At 37.8% G+C, this 17898-nt stretch overlaps 1 protein-coding gene across 1 annotated transcript in view; it reads left to right on the plus strand.

Moving 5' to 3' along the window:
- Nucleotides 1-17898, plus strand: part of USH2A (usherin) — a 624012-nt gene that overhangs the window by 461288 nt on the left and 144826 nt on the right. Inside the window, exons 46-49 of the mRNA XM_045011456.1 lie at nt 2285-2494; nt 3809-4011; nt 6037-6149; nt 12703-12901. Of these exons, the coding sequence (XP_044867391.1) occupies nt 2285-2494; nt 3809-4011; nt 6037-6149; nt 12703-12901 (725 nt within the window). The remainder of the gene's footprint in view (nt 1-2284; nt 2495-3808; nt 4012-6036; nt 6150-12702; nt 12902-17898) is intronic.

Genomic DNA, 17898 nt, shown 5'->3' on the forward strand with positions numbered 1-17898 from the left:
AAAGAAAATGGAAAGAACATGAACATTTTGCTATTTTTCTTGGTCACATTTCTTTTTACTATACGTTATTTTAATGAGGGATGGGGAAAAAGAGAGAATTCAAGCTTGTGGAGGTTCTTTTAAATCTATAAAGAAAGAGTACACAGTGTTCTGTTATCTTTGTGTATATTTTCATCCCTTTGTATGAGGATTTACACATTCCTTCAGAATGAGTGAAAATCTCTCTGTCTACTTATTCACTTATGTTCTGCCTCTTAACGTGAAGACCTACCATTACAGTAGTGGTAAACTTCATGCCTTACATGCAAATGATTTTGTAAGGACTGACTGGCGATGCTCAATAAATATAGGCTCTTTGTTTTATAATTGCATGCCTGAAGTAAGCATGCTTATAAAACCTGACAAACCTAATAGATCTGAAGCAGCTCACTGAAGTTTCATTACCTTAGTAATCGGAACCTCTGACCTTCTACATGTAGGTAATGCAATCTGGTTTTATTTTCATTCATACTTAAAAAATTTCCCAGGTATCTGTTTGTGAATGCAAAGGTTAAACATCAAGTGAGGGTCATTAATAGAAAGCCTTGTTGCATTATCATATTATTTCATTGCTAAATATGTTGCACTACGCAGATTAACTATTCTGTCTCCCTATAATGTTCCTTATTTTTGTAATATTCATTTTGAAATCATTCTCTTGGTTTGTCAGTACCTAGGAAGACATGAAGATAACTTGCCCTGATATCCTTCTATTAGACTCTAACAATAGAGTGATTAGAGGGAAAATATACTGAGAATGACTGGCTTTTAGGGACGTAGAGCCTGATCCTACACCACTGAAATCAAGGCAAATGGAAGCAGGATCATGCCTTTAATTATGAACTTCTGCCACCAAACAGTGTGTAATCTGAAAACATCTTTGTCTTCAACTTTTGATGATGTCATCATTTTATATCTCAGCAGACTAGGTTGTGTTCTGGAAGAGCTATTGATATTTTGCCACTATCCTTCACTACCATGCAGTGTATCATGGTGATATGTTCCATTTCAAGCAATATATATCAGGGCTGGTCAAAACGTTTTTTTTTGTTTGCCAGCTGTGGAAATGGAGTGTTGTGGCTGATCTGATCTGAAGTTGCATTGTTTACCATTGAAAAGATAATTGCTCCCCCCAAGTCACTAAATGAGAGAAGGTCTCAGGAAGTTTACAGGAGGTACATGGAATCGCCAATTTCATAGCTGACCCTGTACAATGAATGTTCCTCTGTCTTGCAGCTAGTGATAGTGTACTTGGTTCGGAAGCATAGACCTGTCTTCCTAACATTAGAGAAACATGTTAGTATTGGGGACAAGACACAATTCAGAGAGAATGCCTTATAAATGCATCTGTAGGAAAACAGCTTTATTGAACATATAATGAACAGCTTTATTGAACATATAATGAACAGAACAGGTAATCATCAAGTGATCCATTCCCTGTCGCTCATTCCCAGCTTCTGTCAAACAGAGGCCGGGGACACCATCCCTGCCCATCCTGGCTAATTGATGGATCCATCCTCCATGAATTTATCTAGTTCTTTTTTTAACCCTGTTATAGTCTTGGCCTTCATGACATCCTCTGGCAAAGAGTTCCACAGGTTGACTGCTGCTATGTTAATGGTCTAAATACTAAAGGCCAGATTCTCATTTATACTAAAGTCCCTTTCCACCTCTCTAGCAATGTAAAGGAGCCTTTAAATGCACATAAATTACATTCACACCCACTTTAAGGTGACTATGCACTGCCAGAGTGATGTGAAGGGGATTCGGGTAAATAAGACTTAAGCCCTTTATCTTAAATTAGTACCACAGGAGAGCCTGATTCTGCTCCCCTCACTCACCTCCTCTGTAAGGCTAGGCATAAAGCCTATGCACCATTTGAGTAGCAAATTTCACCTATTATTTAGTACCTTACTCCACAGGGAGTCCCATTAATTTTGATGGGGCTATTCGCAGAGAAATATACTAGTATATGCCAGTATACACCAGTATAAGTAAAGATGCAAAATCAAGCAATGAAGGTTTGGGGCAAGTATGGAAGAATACTATTATTTCTATTTCTATGGGGGCAATTTCTGAAGAATACTGTAGTGTTATTAATAAGGGTAGATATCAAGGAACATTGTTTAGTCAGCAAAACAAATTCCATTGATAAGAACGTGTATTTTCCGTTTGATAACAGAAATCTACTGAATATGTCCCCTTTAATCTCCCAGACATTTATTGATGTTTCTTTCTTTCCCAGCACTGCAAGATTTGCAAGGAGATGTTGAATATTACATCCTTTTCTGGAACTCCACTACGTATAACAATTCTCTGAGCATCCAGGCCAATGTAAACTATGCTGTCATTGGTGACCTGCATCCCAACACAGAGTATCAGGTTTTTGTTCAAGTTTTCAATGGCGTCCACAGCATCAACAGTGAAGTGGTGCACGTGACTACTTCAGATGGAGGTTGGTTCGTCCTGAAAGCAGCTTGGCTTAAAATCTGAGAATGAAATTGATTGATTTTTGTTTGGGTTGAGATCAGTCATCCTTTTATTATAAAAATTTCCGGTATAAAAGGGAAAAGGGCTAAAACGCTAAAATGCTTAAGTGCTAGTTGTCATCAAATGGCAGATCAATAAAATGTCCCACTGAGACAGAAGCACAAAGCTCTAATAGCGGATATTAACCCAGTTTGTTCTCATCTTCCTTTGTGTACTACGATCTATGTACACTATATTTGGAATGGAGTTCATGTCAATAAATGGTGAAATTTAAAAACAATTAATGGTTTTTAAAAAGATTTGCTCTGTGAAGCGGTGTGCTTTTGACATGACAGTCAATGCAGGACCTTTCCTGAGTCACCAGAAATGTAAGGTGCAAGTTCAGCCTCTGAGAAAATTTCCCTATGAGTCATTTCCAAGCCAGTTGGCTGGCAGGGGAGAGAAAAAAACACTTGTGAATCTGAAATGTGTTTGGAATGGTCTTTCTAATCTTTTTGGCTTTATAAAGTCTCATTATAAACATTATAATATCATTATCTCAGAAGCAAGTGTTCCAGGTCATTAGCAAAGCACTTTAAGTGAGGATTCCATTTCCTTGGTGATGCCAAAGGTCAGCACCTTTTGTTTATAAAATAGAATTGATCGCAAGGGCAATTTTTCAACTGGTTAAGATGGGCTCTTAGGATAAAAATAGGTCTTTGCATAGTTATTTCTGACATGCTTTAATAATTGTGTAATTTAACGCTAAGGAAGTTTTTTTTTTTTTAGCATTAGACTTCATCATTGCCTATGGTAATCAACATTCAAAACCATTTACATAATGACAATATTGCATATTACTTCATATTGCTTGACTTACAAGGCTCAGAACATCAAAGAATTTGTCACTTTCCACCAGGCGCAGTGTATTTTTGTGTTAGTTTTTGCTTGAAAAGCAAAATTGCATCTTTTTGAGAGGGGACGGGGGGCATAAAAATAACAACTGTGTGTTGGCAGTACAGATGGGTGAATAATTTATCATCATATCCCACTGGTCACATACCATTGAAGATTAACAGTATGCTGGTGGTATAAAGCATTTTACCACCAACTCTCATAGTTTCTAACTGAGAGTATAATAAGCCAATTTACAGAGAACTACAGACTGTGATAACTTCATCAGAGGAAAGCAGATAAGCAGTGAACCCTTTGCTAAACCTAAACACTAATCTGCATTTGGTTAAACAAGTGCTTTTACAGAGACAGCTGGAGTTTATTCAGTTTCTTCCTTTATTTCTAGAGCCTGAGGGCATGTTCCCTCCAGAGGTTGTCATCATCAACAGTACAGCTGTACGTGTCATCTGGACATCGCCTTCAAACCCAAATGGTGTTGTCACAGAGTATTCTATCTATGTAAATAATAAGCAGTACAAGACTGGAATGAATGAACCTGGGTCCTTTCTTTTAGGAGACTTGTCTCCATTCACTATATACAATATACAGGTCAGAACAATTTTGTTTTGCAGGCTGTGCAACTTGTATTAATTTTACATAAAATATGTGTAGTTCAGGACAGAATTGTGAATATAGGGACACACACGTCTGTATGGATACAGGGCTGGAAGTGACCTCTCTCTCTCTCTCTCTCTCCATTTCTATGAGTCAATGATAGAGAGATTAATACATGCCATAAATGTTTGTATCTTTATATAAAAAATACTAATACACAAATAATATATATATATATATTATTTATTACTATTATATAATATTAGAGACAGTATAGATCAGTTCATATATGTATTTGTAGACATGTATTTTACACACACACATTTATTTTCAGCATAATTTTGGGTCCATATACAATTTTCATATTTCTTCTTTTCACCCTCAGAACTCCACTTGATTTCGCCTAAATTCCATATGCTATGACATTAGCAAAGCCCCAGTGTGTGTGTGTGTGTGTGTGTTATATATATATATATTACAAGGAGGAAAAGAGTCTACTCCTACTCATTAAAAGAAAATTGCCATTGTTTTAGAAACATCAGGCATGCATAATATATCAGCACAGAGAAATAATGATATTGCATTTGTCATCCTTTTATCATCTTTTTTCCCCCTCCTCTTTCTGTGGAGGAAGCAGCACTGAGCCATGAAATCATAATGGTACTTTCTTACGCTGTTGAGAGCAACATCTTTTTCTTTCTGTCTTTCTCTGACTCCCTCTCTTCAGGTATCTATCAAAAGTCAAAATGCTGTAGGCATTTCCTAGAATATAAGCTCAAGGAAAAACAGATATTTATCTATTTAGTGAATTGTATTGATACACTTTAGAAAGTGCAGTTTGCTGGCTCCTAATTGTAACTAGTCCAGACTTAGGTTGCATTACGTATGGAAAGGTCTTGGCAGTAGTCATGTATACTCTGTTCTAAAATTTGCATCCAGTTACTACATGCCATAAATAAATGTCACAAGCAGGCACTCCATAACAGATTTCTATGTTCCAGCCCCTCTGTAACAGCAAACCTCCATCCATGAATACACATATGACTTTCCCAATGCTTCTTGGAAACACATTTGTCAATAGTAATGCAAATTCAGAGAACTGCCACACTTATGGACTCTCAGTATTAATATACCATAGCCACCTTCTGTTGCTTGCAATATTAATTGTTTTCCTCCGTAGCACTTCAGCTTTCTCAATCTTTGTATTGGGCCAATGTTCAGAACAATCTACTAGGTAAAATCAGGCTATTCAGCTGGGATCTTTTTTTGATGTATCATTTCACTCTCCCCACCATGCACCTTGGAAACAACATGATCTGGATGTGTGTCTGTCTGACTGCTTATCTTCATGTATGAGCTCTTGTTGTTTCTGCTGCTGTGTATTGCATGACCTCTCTGTTGCTAATGTAGGGGTGACATTACCATTCTTCACTTGTCATCTTTCTTCTATCTATTTAGATTAGTCTCAGGAATAGAAGGAATAGGTGGTTATTTTCTTGTGAGATTTTTAATAGCAAAATATATTATTTGTATAAGATTTTTCATCTTCAAAGTACAGTACAAACATAAAATAAACATCCTTGTGAGGTAAAATTCCCCACGTTTTACAGAGAAGATTCTGATAGACACTGGAAGGTGAAGTGACTTGTTTTAGGCCAGACAAGAGATGAGAGTCAAAATGAGAATTTAGAAGTTTTTGATCTCCTAGTCCATACTGTTTCTCAACATTATGTGCCAGAGTCTACTGTTACGAACATCAATAAAACCTGCAGTAACTGTATTGACTCCTTTGTAACTGAGAGCAGAAGTTAGCACCAGATATATAAATATAGTCATACTCAGGACAATAAAAGAGCACAATATCTGAGCACTTATCTTAAAATTATATTTTCCTGGTTATGTAGAATTCAGTGATCGGGAGGAAAAACTACTTTAAAGGGGGCAGGAAGGCTAAACAAGTAACAGTGTTAGTTAACTTCTGCAACTGGATTTTTACAAGTATCATTCTTTTGCACCAAGGTTGAAGTCTGCACAGTGTACGCTTGTGTGAAAAGCAATAAAACCCAAATTACAACTGTGGAAGATGAGCCAAATGAGCTGTCAGCACCCATAATACATGTCCTCAGTCCAAGGTATTGTACTGTATTTGTTTTTCTTAAGTCGCAACTACTTGTAGCCACAGTGGAAAATATAATTTGATGATTTGTTCCTTCATTTCAGAATAAGAAGCATTAGAAAAAATAAAATATAGGTACAAGATCGTCCTAATTTCTTTGCTAGTGGTGGTCATTTTTGCTATTAGAGTTAGGCCAGCTGAGCTACTGAAAAAAACCCTCTCGTGTTTAGCTGGCTGCATGTACCTGGTTATTGGTCATCAATTTGTGATATTACTGAATAAGAGGCAATATAAATGTAAGGCAGCTAAATGAAGGGATGTGGGAGAATGAAAATCATCAAACTTACCATTCGGTAAGGGGAGGGGAATGAATGTGGAAAAGAACCATTTGACACTGATAATGGAAGCTAAGGTAACTGTGAGAGAAACGGTCACACATCATGACAATAAGAATTAATAAACCATCTTAAAAGTTGTGTGTGTCTGTGCCTCCTGTCTGTTTGCAATCTGCGTCTCCTCTCCCTCTCCCTCTCTCCCCCACTCATGGACAAACTTCTTAACAGTAATAATAGTGCCAGGCTGGCAGACTCCAGAGGCAGCCAAGTAGTGACATACATAGTAATTCTTTTCCTTAAAAGAACCATGGTAGGAACTAACATTTTCCAAAGGAGAGGCTATAACTAATGGACATACAGTGCCAAAACATTTATGAAAATTACACCAACCATAAAACTGCCTCCTGCTTCTTGATGTGATTTTATTACACTTCTGGGCATGGAGGGCCTGTTAGCTATGTTTCTTTTGCAGAAACAACAAAATTATCTTTTAAATACACCTCTACCCCGATATAACGCTGTCCTTGGGAGCCAAAAACTCTTACTGCGTTATAGGTGAAACCGCATTATATCGAACTTGCTTGATCCCCTGGAGTACACCCCCCGCCCCCCCGAGCGCTGCTTTACCATGTTATATCCAAATTCATGTTATATCAGGTCGCGTTATATCGGGGTAGAGGTGTAACTAAAATCTAATATCTAAGCCTTCAGAAATGGTCAGCAGAATGGATTTACTCTCCCAATATTTAAAAGGAATTTCTGTTTGCTGTTTATCATTTCTACATTTTCCTTGAATTCTATATTTGTCTCTGAATAAGGTAATCATTGGGTGAAATTAAGCTTGCTATTTTTCTGTCACACATACAAAGCTTGTTTGATGATAAGAACTCAATTCAGGATCTCATCTTGTGCCCTTGGCTTTAACTTTATGTATGCCTTTGTCTGTATTGTCTGTACTGCAAACACTTATGCGTGTTTCTGCTATTATTTACAAACTAAATATGTCATAACACATGAGTGCAAAAAGATCAGAAATACCTTCCAATTTTATAATCTCTTCAGCCAGAAACAGACTGTTTCTACATTGCCTTTCCCTACATGTCATATTATCATCAGCTGTTCTTATATCCCAAAAGAATACTAACTACTGATCGATTGCCCGGACATGTCTGGCCGTGGCCTACATGTGCCCCGGGTAGTTCATTTATTTGCCACGGTGGATTTGCTAGAGTGGAATTTAATCAATAGCTAATTCATTAATTCTGGTCCTCGAGTATGTAGGGACTGTGCAGTATAAAAATGGCTGGCTGGCTTCAGCTTTGATTGAAATATGACAAACACAGCAGCTGACAGCTTCAGCAGGTGCTGGACTGAATATGAATTTTGCTTATTTATCCTCCATAAAGGATTAAGCTTAGGGGGAAAATTCCAGTTTGTATAAACAAAAGGATATTTTAATATGTATCTGCCAACAGACCAAAAATAAAGGCATTTCTAGAGTGTGGGCTCATGAGAAGGATGAGATATAGCACAGATCATGCAGTTTATTGTCCTTAATTGGAACCCTGGCAGTTTCTCCACTTCTGAATCAGTTTCGGGGGCTGTATTATTGATGAGAAAGCTGTAGGATAATGTCTTTGTAGCATTCACAAATAATTGTTTTCAAATTTGCCTCCAGGTGCTGTATGACATAAATTATAATTTCACCCACCAACTTTTTAGAAGTCTTTCTGATAACAGCTCTATCCAGGCTGTTCTAATGAAGGTTATTCCACCATCACCATTATGAATACCGTCTTCCCCCACCATCCCCAACAGTTAGTAACTCAGCTTCAGGCTGAAACTTGGCACAAAATGTTACAGTCCAACATTTATTCTTTTTTTTTAATGCCAGTCTTGAAACACAAAACAGTATGGAACCCATTTGTGAACTCCTTGTTCATTTTTCTTATTCAGTCATAATTCCCATTGCAATCAAGGGTGCAGTTTGCCTGAGTAAGGCACTTAGGATTAATCCCTATGTGAAAGCATTTAATTTCAGTACTAGAAGCATGCAGCTCTTCTCTCACCATGCCACGCACTTTCCAGCTGACCACTGGTTTGGGTAGTGGACTAATCACTTTCCCTGTTTTGAAAATCAGTTTTCGCTTTTTAAAAAACAGATTTTTCTTTCTTTCTTTCTTTCTTTCTTTCTTTCTTTCTTTCTTTCTTTCTTTCTTTCTCAAAGGTGATAAACTCAGCCTTCCAGAAAAGTACATAATGGCTGTGTTGCTTAATAACAACTCTGACCACTCCAGACAAGTAGGGGGCAGTGCCGATGAACCCTATTGGGGGTTCCATTCTGTTCTGAACTAAGAGGTTGGCGGCTGTGATAAGGAGCCTGAGGGCTAGGGGCTACACTACAGAGAAATCCTCAGAGCTGTCTGAAAGAAATAAAAAGCCCCTTAGGTGCTTTTGGGGGAAGCAGAACTTACAAGTGCACATGTGGATTATAGAGCTACTGCATCAATCCAGACCATGACAAATGAGTAAGAATTATCCTGAGGATCTGTGATCTTCAAGCTAAAAATTCTCTAATAATAAATACTTAGCTGTATAGCACTTAGAACCTGTTGCTCTTAAGGAGCAAAGCACTATTTACCTGATTCACAGTCCCAGCAAGTCTGTGTCTTGGTTATTGTGTCCCTAAATATCTAAATCCTGTTGTCCTTGATACAAAAGACTCCCTCTGCTACGGAGAAGTGGTGGTCTAGAGAGACAGTAATTCAATATATGCGATCCCTAATTAGGAATTTATTTTCCCCAATGATCATTACTGGTAAGAATACTAACAGTGTTCCCCTCTTTTACCATTTTATTGTGAATCTCATAATTTTTGGTATTTTTCTTAAGCCCCCCACTCCCAAAGTCAGTTGATTATGTGAGAATCTTAAGATTTCTTTTTTTTTTAAGTAAATGTCTAGCCCTCATCCTTGAGGAGAAAAGCTTAAAATATGAACCCTAAAGACTCTAACATCAGAATTCCCAAATTACTTGTTTTTAAATCTGATAATGTTTAAGACAAACTAATGATTTTGGGCACGGGTGGGGCTGGCTTATGATTTTTGGATCCTTGGGGTTGTTGATACTATAATAATCAAACTCCTAATAACTAGAGCTGATCAAAGTTCAGGTATTTCAAAATTTTGTTTTATTCTCTATGGGGACAAAAAGTTGAAATATTGAAATATTTGTAGAATGGAAAATTCTGAAAATGTTTGATTCAGAAATGTCTGATTAAACATTTCTGATTAAAATGAAATATTTCAACATTCCTGAATCAAAACGTTTCATTTTGGTTTGTTGAACTAATCAAAACACGCTGTTGAGGTCAGTTTGAAATTAATATGTCCTCCTGAGGTGCTTCAGTGCCTCCTGGGAGTTGTAGTTCTGGTGCCTCATGTCAAGATTGTCTTCTATTGGTCAGGCTCCCCAGCTGGACTATATCTCCCATAAAGCATGGGTCCCTGGTTCGATCCTTAGTGCGTTAGCAAAGATGACAGCTGTCATATAAGTGGGGGCTGAACTCTGCTGGGCCTCAGCTGCTTGGGATGAGTTTCCTCCGTCCAGAGGAAATGTGTAAACCACAGAGACTGACATCCCCATCTGTGCCAATCCAGAGGATGTGATTCTGTTACAGCTCCCAACTACAGAGTCTGGCTCTTTAGCTCAAGCAGTGGACACTCAAGAATCTATAGCTGTGGAGGCCCCCAGTTCAGTCTCTGGTGTGTTGGCCAAGGTGACATTTGTTACACAAACACAAAGCTTACATGCAACGTAAGTCCTATGCAGACCCTGCTGAATATAAATCTATCTTAAGTGGTGCATAGTCCTTGTCCGGGTCCTCTGGACAGGGGTAAATTTCACCTGAAAAGGACACACTGAAGGGCATGAGCATGGCTGAAACAAATTTATTAAAGAATTTGGGCAAGTATTTGCAGAGTTATTTTAAATAATATTCACTTAGCTCTAGTTGTATCTGTGGAAATAGAATAATAATAACGTGCTTGCTTTTTAAGCAGTAGCATACATTGAGCCCTATATAAGAGGTAAAATGCTCAAACCATTGTACGAGGTTTTAGACATGTGATTCCGATTGACTTTAGTGAGAAATGTGACTTGCAAACCTGTAAAACCCTGCAAAATGCTTTGAAAATTTACCCCGAGGGTCTGAGTGAAACTCTCAAACACAAAATCATTCAGCGGTATGGCTAGAAATGTTGGCTTTGCCATGGTACTGCACTATGCAAAGGCTGGAAGAGAGTCACAATGGTATGAATAAAGGTTGAAGTGCTAGCCTTTCTTTTCTTTTCTTTTCTTCTCCCCTCTTCAGCTTTCTCTGTATATTTTCCTGCTTTTGTGGGTTTAAAGCAGACCCTGGAATGTTACGTGAGTGTAGGGCGGTTTTTTTCGATAGTTAAATATGCAGTGAATACAAAATAGCCATCTACAGAATGTGGAATTAATTCAGTGAGTCAGATGAAGACCTCAGAATAATAATGGTGACTCTACAAGTCACCTATGAAGTTATTCCTTCATAGGTGACATTAATTCTCTCTCTGCAGATGCATACTGCTATGTGTGTTCCTCTGTTTATACCTCAAGGAAGTGAAATAATAGTGCGCTGTTATTTTTATTCTGTTAAGATGTCAAAGTTTATCTCAGCTGCTGTTGTTTGAGTGTAACTGTCTTGGTTTAAATTAATGCTAATTTATGATGTCACTGGCATTCTGACAGTGGCTGTGTAATTGGGCTATGGAGATTTTTAAAAAAATGTACTGTGGGAATAGTAAGTACTAGACAATTTTATATACAGATAGGAGGACTGGTATGTAGCAATAATCCTGCACTTCAGTCTATTACCTAAGTGAGAATGTCACCTGATGTACAGTGAGAGAAACACAAAACAGCCTAAATACATGTAAAGTGGTGATCATAATTGTGCTAGAATATGAAACTTTAATAACATTTTCATTCTGAATATCCATGTGAAAAATGTTTTAACATGAAATTTTTTAGGGGAGAGGGTATTCTTATTCCTTTTAGTGGCAATTTTGAGATCTTTCCTTTGAAAAAATAGAATGCTGTTTTTCGTAATGCTGGGTCTGATCCTGGAGACAATACTCATGGCTTTTTAATGGTGACCAGTGTTCTACAGACTAAACTGATTTTTTTCCTTTAGTCCTCCTATCTGTATATAAAATTCATTCTCTTCTAAACTGGATAATCTGATGCTAAATATTGAAACCAAGGACTGGATTGTGCCTTGTAGGCACTATGTTGGATATATAGTGCAGAATCACACCTTTCACACGGGAGATCCAGGAGCCTTGAATCCTTCATACTATACACACTTGTTTTGCACTTCTAGCTTTATTTCTGAATGAAAGAAATTCAAACTTGGAGAAATATTGCTTACTGAGACACATTCTAAGTCTGAAGTTTTTAAAATTCATCATGTTGAGTTATGTGACCACCAAAAAGATAAAACCAAACAATTTTGCTAACGCAGAAAAAAGATACATATTTTTTCATTCTTATCTAACTCAAAGGGCTCAACACATTGTTTTTGGTTTTCTTTAATTCTCCAATGAGGAGGGAACAATTAGAAGACATTTCAGACCAAAAGGAATTATTTTGTGAAAGTTATTAACAAATGAAAAGATTGGTTTACAATGGAATGTCTATCTCAGCTTTGGCAATGGTGCTACTACCCGATGCTACAATACATCCTAGAGTCATAGAAGCTGGAGATAGGAAATATCTACTGTATTATGTCTTCTAATCCATTCCCCTGCCAGGGTATGACTTATTCTATATTAAACTGGACAAAATACTAGAAAATGTTCTGTAAGGAAAAATCTTGTATTAGCAGATACCTAGACAGGATGATCTAATTGGTCTTTTATATCTCTAAGTTTTTAGGTGCTTTGTCCAGTCCATGTAAGGAGTTCATTTTCCCAAATATTATCAATTTTTTCTAGTTTACTACTTTTTTGGCTATTAAAGATTTTGTTAATTTAACAATTTAGAAGGTGATTTTTGACACTTTTAATAATTCCACTCCATATGACCAATATAACAAGAAACTGCTGGAGACTTCTAAATTAATGTGAATATCAGCAGAAGCTCAACTAAAAATAGAAATATTAAATTAATTGTTGTACCAGACATTAATTATTCTATTTACTGTAGATCTCTTCAAATTGACTGGGCATCACCAGGACAACCGAATGGCATTATTCTTGGATATGATCTCTTACGTAAAGCCTGGCGGCGGTGTACTGCAACCCAGCAGCTACCAATGAACCAAAGCAATAGACCATGCCTATCACTGGAATGTAAAATACATGAAAACATCTGTGGAGACCAGTGCTATCATCCAGAGTCTAAGGTACTTGCAAATTGCATATATTTAACTTAATAGTCAAATGGAAGATCATATATCTAGAATCAAAGAATGCAGACTGGAAAGCAGTGACACTGAAAAGTATTTAGGGGTCATAGTGGACAAACAACTTAACATAAGCTCCCAGTGCAATGTTGTGACAAAAAGGCTAATGTGATTCTTGGAAGTGTGAAGAGGGGAATAGTGAGTAGAAATAAGGAGGTGATTTTTACCTCTGCATACAGTGTTGTTGAGAATGATACATACTGTATCCAGCTCTAGTGCCCACATTTAAGTACCTTTACAGGGAAAAAATATGAGGTACTAAAAGGCTCTTTAACCTATGGAGAAAGGCATAACAAGAACCAACGCCTGGAAATTAAGTTAAGCCAGACAAATTCAAATTATTAATGAGGCACAATTTTTGACAATAAGTGATTAACCATTGGAACAAACTACCAAGGAGAGTGGTAGATTCTCCACTTCTCGATGTCTTCAGATCAAGGCTGGATGCCCTTCTGGAAGAGATGTTTTAGTCAAACATAAGTTCTTGGGCTTTACAGGCATGAGTTCCATGGGTGAAGTTCTGTGGCCTTTGTTGAAAAAGGTCAGACTAGATCACCTAATGGTCCCTTACAGAATTAAAATCTACGGTTATATGAACCTTTTTCTCTGAGAAATTTTCCCAGGAAAAGTATAAACTCCCTCTACTACAATTTATCCTAATCAGAAGAAATCCTGTAATTAACTAGTTAGTGTATGTGTACCACTGGCTTGAGTGGATACAATCAGAACTGCTCAGAGGTGTGTTAAATACCTTATACTTCAAATAGCTAAAGGAGATACTTCATTAGCTCAGGTAGTAAGGGGCTGTGGTTTTTGAAGTATATGAGGATCTAAGTCCTTTCAGCACTGTCACTATGAAGTTCTAAGTAGTCATAGTGTGAAGCATAGAGACCATAGTGAAGTTTCTAGGTTTGCAATTACACTGTAGTACACATGTCTATTTGAAAAAAACCTGTGGGGAAAGTCATGAAGTGAAGCTTAAAGCTTTGTGGTGTACATTTAACTCTTATCATTCATCATAATTTTCATGACAAATATTAGTTTATTGGCATGATTAGGTGCCTTTCAAATTCTTCCTTGATTGAATGACTTGATTCTGCTTTACAGCAAATCTGTTTAGATTCAGATACAAGTGGGTGGTTGTTTACATGACAATAATGAGCAACTCTGAATGGAACTATCATGATTTATCAGGAATATTTTTAAATTATGGTCATTTGCAGATTAATCAGTTGCTGTTCAGGAGTTGGATCAATAGTGCAGCCAGACAGCAGGAGTCTGTAAATGGTTTTTATTGACAAATGAGGTAGAAAACTCTTAGTTTGAGGGTAAGATTTAATGTAATGAAATAATGTCGCTATTTGTCAACAGCATCATCCTGGGTTCAGTGTCTAAAGCTAACTGTGTATTCACAAGATTCACTGTCAGAGGAGACTGTAATTAAGAAAGTGAGTTATTTGAGGGATTCAGATCAAAATATAAATTATTCCAGCTGACATAGGTTTAGCTTTGGATTCAATGGAGTGCCATGCACCTAGCGTTTGTGAAATCTTACTGCTGACTTATGAGCATGATTTTGTTCTGAAATGTAAATGAATTTATGGGGGTTTTTGTTTGTTAGTTTCGAGAAACAAATGTAAATATTTAATAAAATGTAGCATGTGGATTATTTTTAATACTTCCAGGGATGATATAAAGAAAAAAATATGTATCTACCCCTTACCTATGCTATTTACACTGAATTATTTGCGGTTTACTTTGTTTTTCTTCACTCAGTTTTCACAGTGACTTTTAGGATGGAAAATTTCAGTCTCCTAGAGAGAGAGATACAAGGTGGATGAGGTACTATCTTTTATTGGACCAACTTCTGTTGGTGAAAGAGACAAGCTTTCAAGCTTACACAGAGCTCTTCCTCAGGTCTGGGAAAGGTATTCAGAGTGCTGCAACTAAATACAAGGTGGAACAGATTATTTACCATATGTAGTTAGTACATTCCAAGGTGAAGTGTCCCGATAACACTTCACCAGTCATAGGATAACAAGGAGGGGTGAGGGGTAGTGGGTTTGTAACCAGATATAAATTGTTGTAACCAGATATAAATCTGGTGTCTTTATTAAGACCATGATTTTTAGTGTGTAACAAAGTTATGAGTTTAAGCTCCCAGGATCATCTTTTGAAGGTGTTGAGCTGGTTTCCTTTAAGGACAAGGACTGAGAGATCAGATAAGCAGTGATGGTTTTTTGAAAAGTGTTTGCCCATGGGTGATGTGGTGGTTTTGTCTTTTATCATTTTTCTGTGTGAATTAATTGGAGTGTAATGATTATTTGGCTTCACCCACATAGTTGCTATTGGGGCATTTAGTGCACTGGACGAGGTGTAGCATATGTTGTGATAGTCCCAAAGAAGAGCTCTGAGTAGCTCTCTTTCACCAACAGAAGTTGGCCCAATCAAATATATTATCTCACCCATCTTGTTTCTCTAAGATCCTGGGATCAACATGGCTACAACACTTCAAACAGTCTTTTATAAATACTTGCATTTTTTATGTTTTAAATACATCTTTGTTAGTTTTATTTTTCTGCTATGGTGTTCATCACTGTACTAACTGAGCACCTGACAAACACTAATACATTTAGCCTCATAACTGCCTTCTGAGGTAGTTACCCTCCTATGACAGACAGGACACTTCATGTTTGTAAGCACTACTGTTATTTCCTGAGTCCACTCCACCAGAGGTTGTATTACTTATTGTTTGCACTTTGGTAGTGCTCAAGACTCCTAGAAGACCCTTCTTCTTCTTCTTTTTCTTCAGGATTTGGTCCTATTGAGCTAGGCGCAGTACAAGCATTTATTACTATTAGTGTGGGATTAGGGCCCTGGGAGTAATTTAAAATAGACAGTGACAGAGTGCTAGCAGCCTAGAGCTGACCCAGCATTCTGGTCACTAAGGTACTAACTATCCCTACCCCCTAGAGTGGATTTAAGGTGGAGGGAGGATGTGTACTTAATGGCTTAATTAGGCAGGAATCTGATAAGCTAATACGTATGTTCACACTGGGATAAAAGATCAACAGCATGGCTGCAGCTGGCCCCTGGCAAGATTACTTGGGCTGGAGGATTTTGGGCTTCAGGGCTATAAAATTGCAATATAGGCATTGGAGCCCTGACTCTGAAACCATGAAGGCGTGGGTCTGAGAGCCCAGGCTCCAACCCGAGCCCCAGTGCCTACACTGCAATTTTTAGCCATGGGTGGAGGGTTTTTTGTTTTTTTTTCCCCTAATCGCAGTGTAGACATACCCAATGACAGCAATCAGCCCATCAGCTGGGAACAGGGAAGAAAGTGCAAGGGCAGAAGGCTGGAAGGGGCCATAGGAGACAGGATATCGAGAAGAGGAGATCTTTCCCTCTCCCTCCCCAGAGAGTGGGCAAAGAGGGAAGTTTATTTCTAATTCCCTATGTCCCTGCCTGAGGTTGTACTGGTGAACTAGTGGAGAGGACTCCATAAATAACACAGTGGTGCTTACAAATGTGGAAGTGCCCAGGCGGCTTCAGGTGGTCCAAAGGGCAAAGACTGCCATGTCACATAGACCTATATAAAATATCAATTCATTCATGCAGGTGACTTGGTGAAAATATTGTCCCCTTATCTTCTCTACTGTGGATACTCATCACAAACCGGTGCTTGGCCTGCTGTAATACAGATTGCCAACAGTCCTGAAGGGCCTGTGGGAATCACCGTGGGACACTCTATCACCACTTTATACGTTTGAATATAGCTGGGTGAAATTTTTCAGCTGAAACTTTTTTTGAGAAAAAAATGCAGATTCAGGTTGATAAAACTTTAATTGATTTATGTTGTTTCAGCAAATTATTTTGGTTAAAAAAACAAACAAACCAAACAACCCCTAAAAAAAAATGTCTGAAAAAGTCAAAACATTTCATTTTGACATTTTCTAAATTAAACATTTTGATTTTTCCTATTTAGAAATGTCCTTTCCTTTTTTTTTTTAAGTTTTAAAATGCCTGAAATCAAAATGAAATGTTTAATTTCGAGTTGAATTAAATGTTTTGTTTGGCCTGAAACCTAAAATGAATTTTTTTTCCAACTTTTCAGTTTGCCAACAATTCTGGACATTTTTGATTTTGGGTTGATTGAAAACAGTTTTTCCCCATGATTTTTTTTACAACTGTCAGCAAACCAAACAATCCATGATTAGCACAGCTCTAATTTGAATGTCCAACTAGGGGCATGTCCTGCCCATTCTGCTTCTGAAATGCAAATAACACTCCCAACATCTTGATGGCGTTCTGTTGCCTTCCTCTGAGCCAGGCATCCGCATAAAATTTGGCCACTGACGAAAGAGTGGGCCTGCGTGTGAATGATTTGGGGGGACAATATCCACACAAGCCGGTTGGGGCACAGCTAAGTCTGAAAGGGCTCTGATTAAATGGGTAATGAGACTTTGAAGAAGACCTGTGGATTTTCAAATGCAGTTGTCACGATTGCTGTGCTACTGAGTTCTTCCTATGGCACCCTCAGAGGCTACCCTGTTGAACCACATTTGATTCGTTCTTTTTCCTCTCACTCTCCTTCAAGTGAAACCTGGTTACTTCATACCCTCCCTCCTAAGCCAAAATCAGCTGTTCCCAACTCTTGCTCCCTTTTGCATAAAACTCAACTACTTCAGCCAACACGTGCCTCCTGAGCCACATCTGCTTGCTCAACAGCAATCATCTAACTTTGGTCACAGAAACCCCATGCTGAGCTGCAGTCTTCTCTTTCCTTCTCCTTCCACTCCCTTTCATATGGGCTTTAACTACTGGTAATTGGGGCAAACATTGGCAAAGTCATCTTTGAAATATGGCATGGAATCTCCCTCAAGCAAGCTGGCATTTCACTCCTTTTATTAATTGTATATTTTATGCAAGAAACGATG

This window comes from Mauremys mutica, chromosome 3, assembly GCF_020497125.1.
Source record: "Mauremys mutica isolate MM-2020 ecotype Southern chromosome 3, ASM2049712v1, whole genome shotgun sequence".
NCBI lineage: Eukaryota > Metazoa > Chordata > Testudines > Geoemydidae > Mauremys > Mauremys mutica.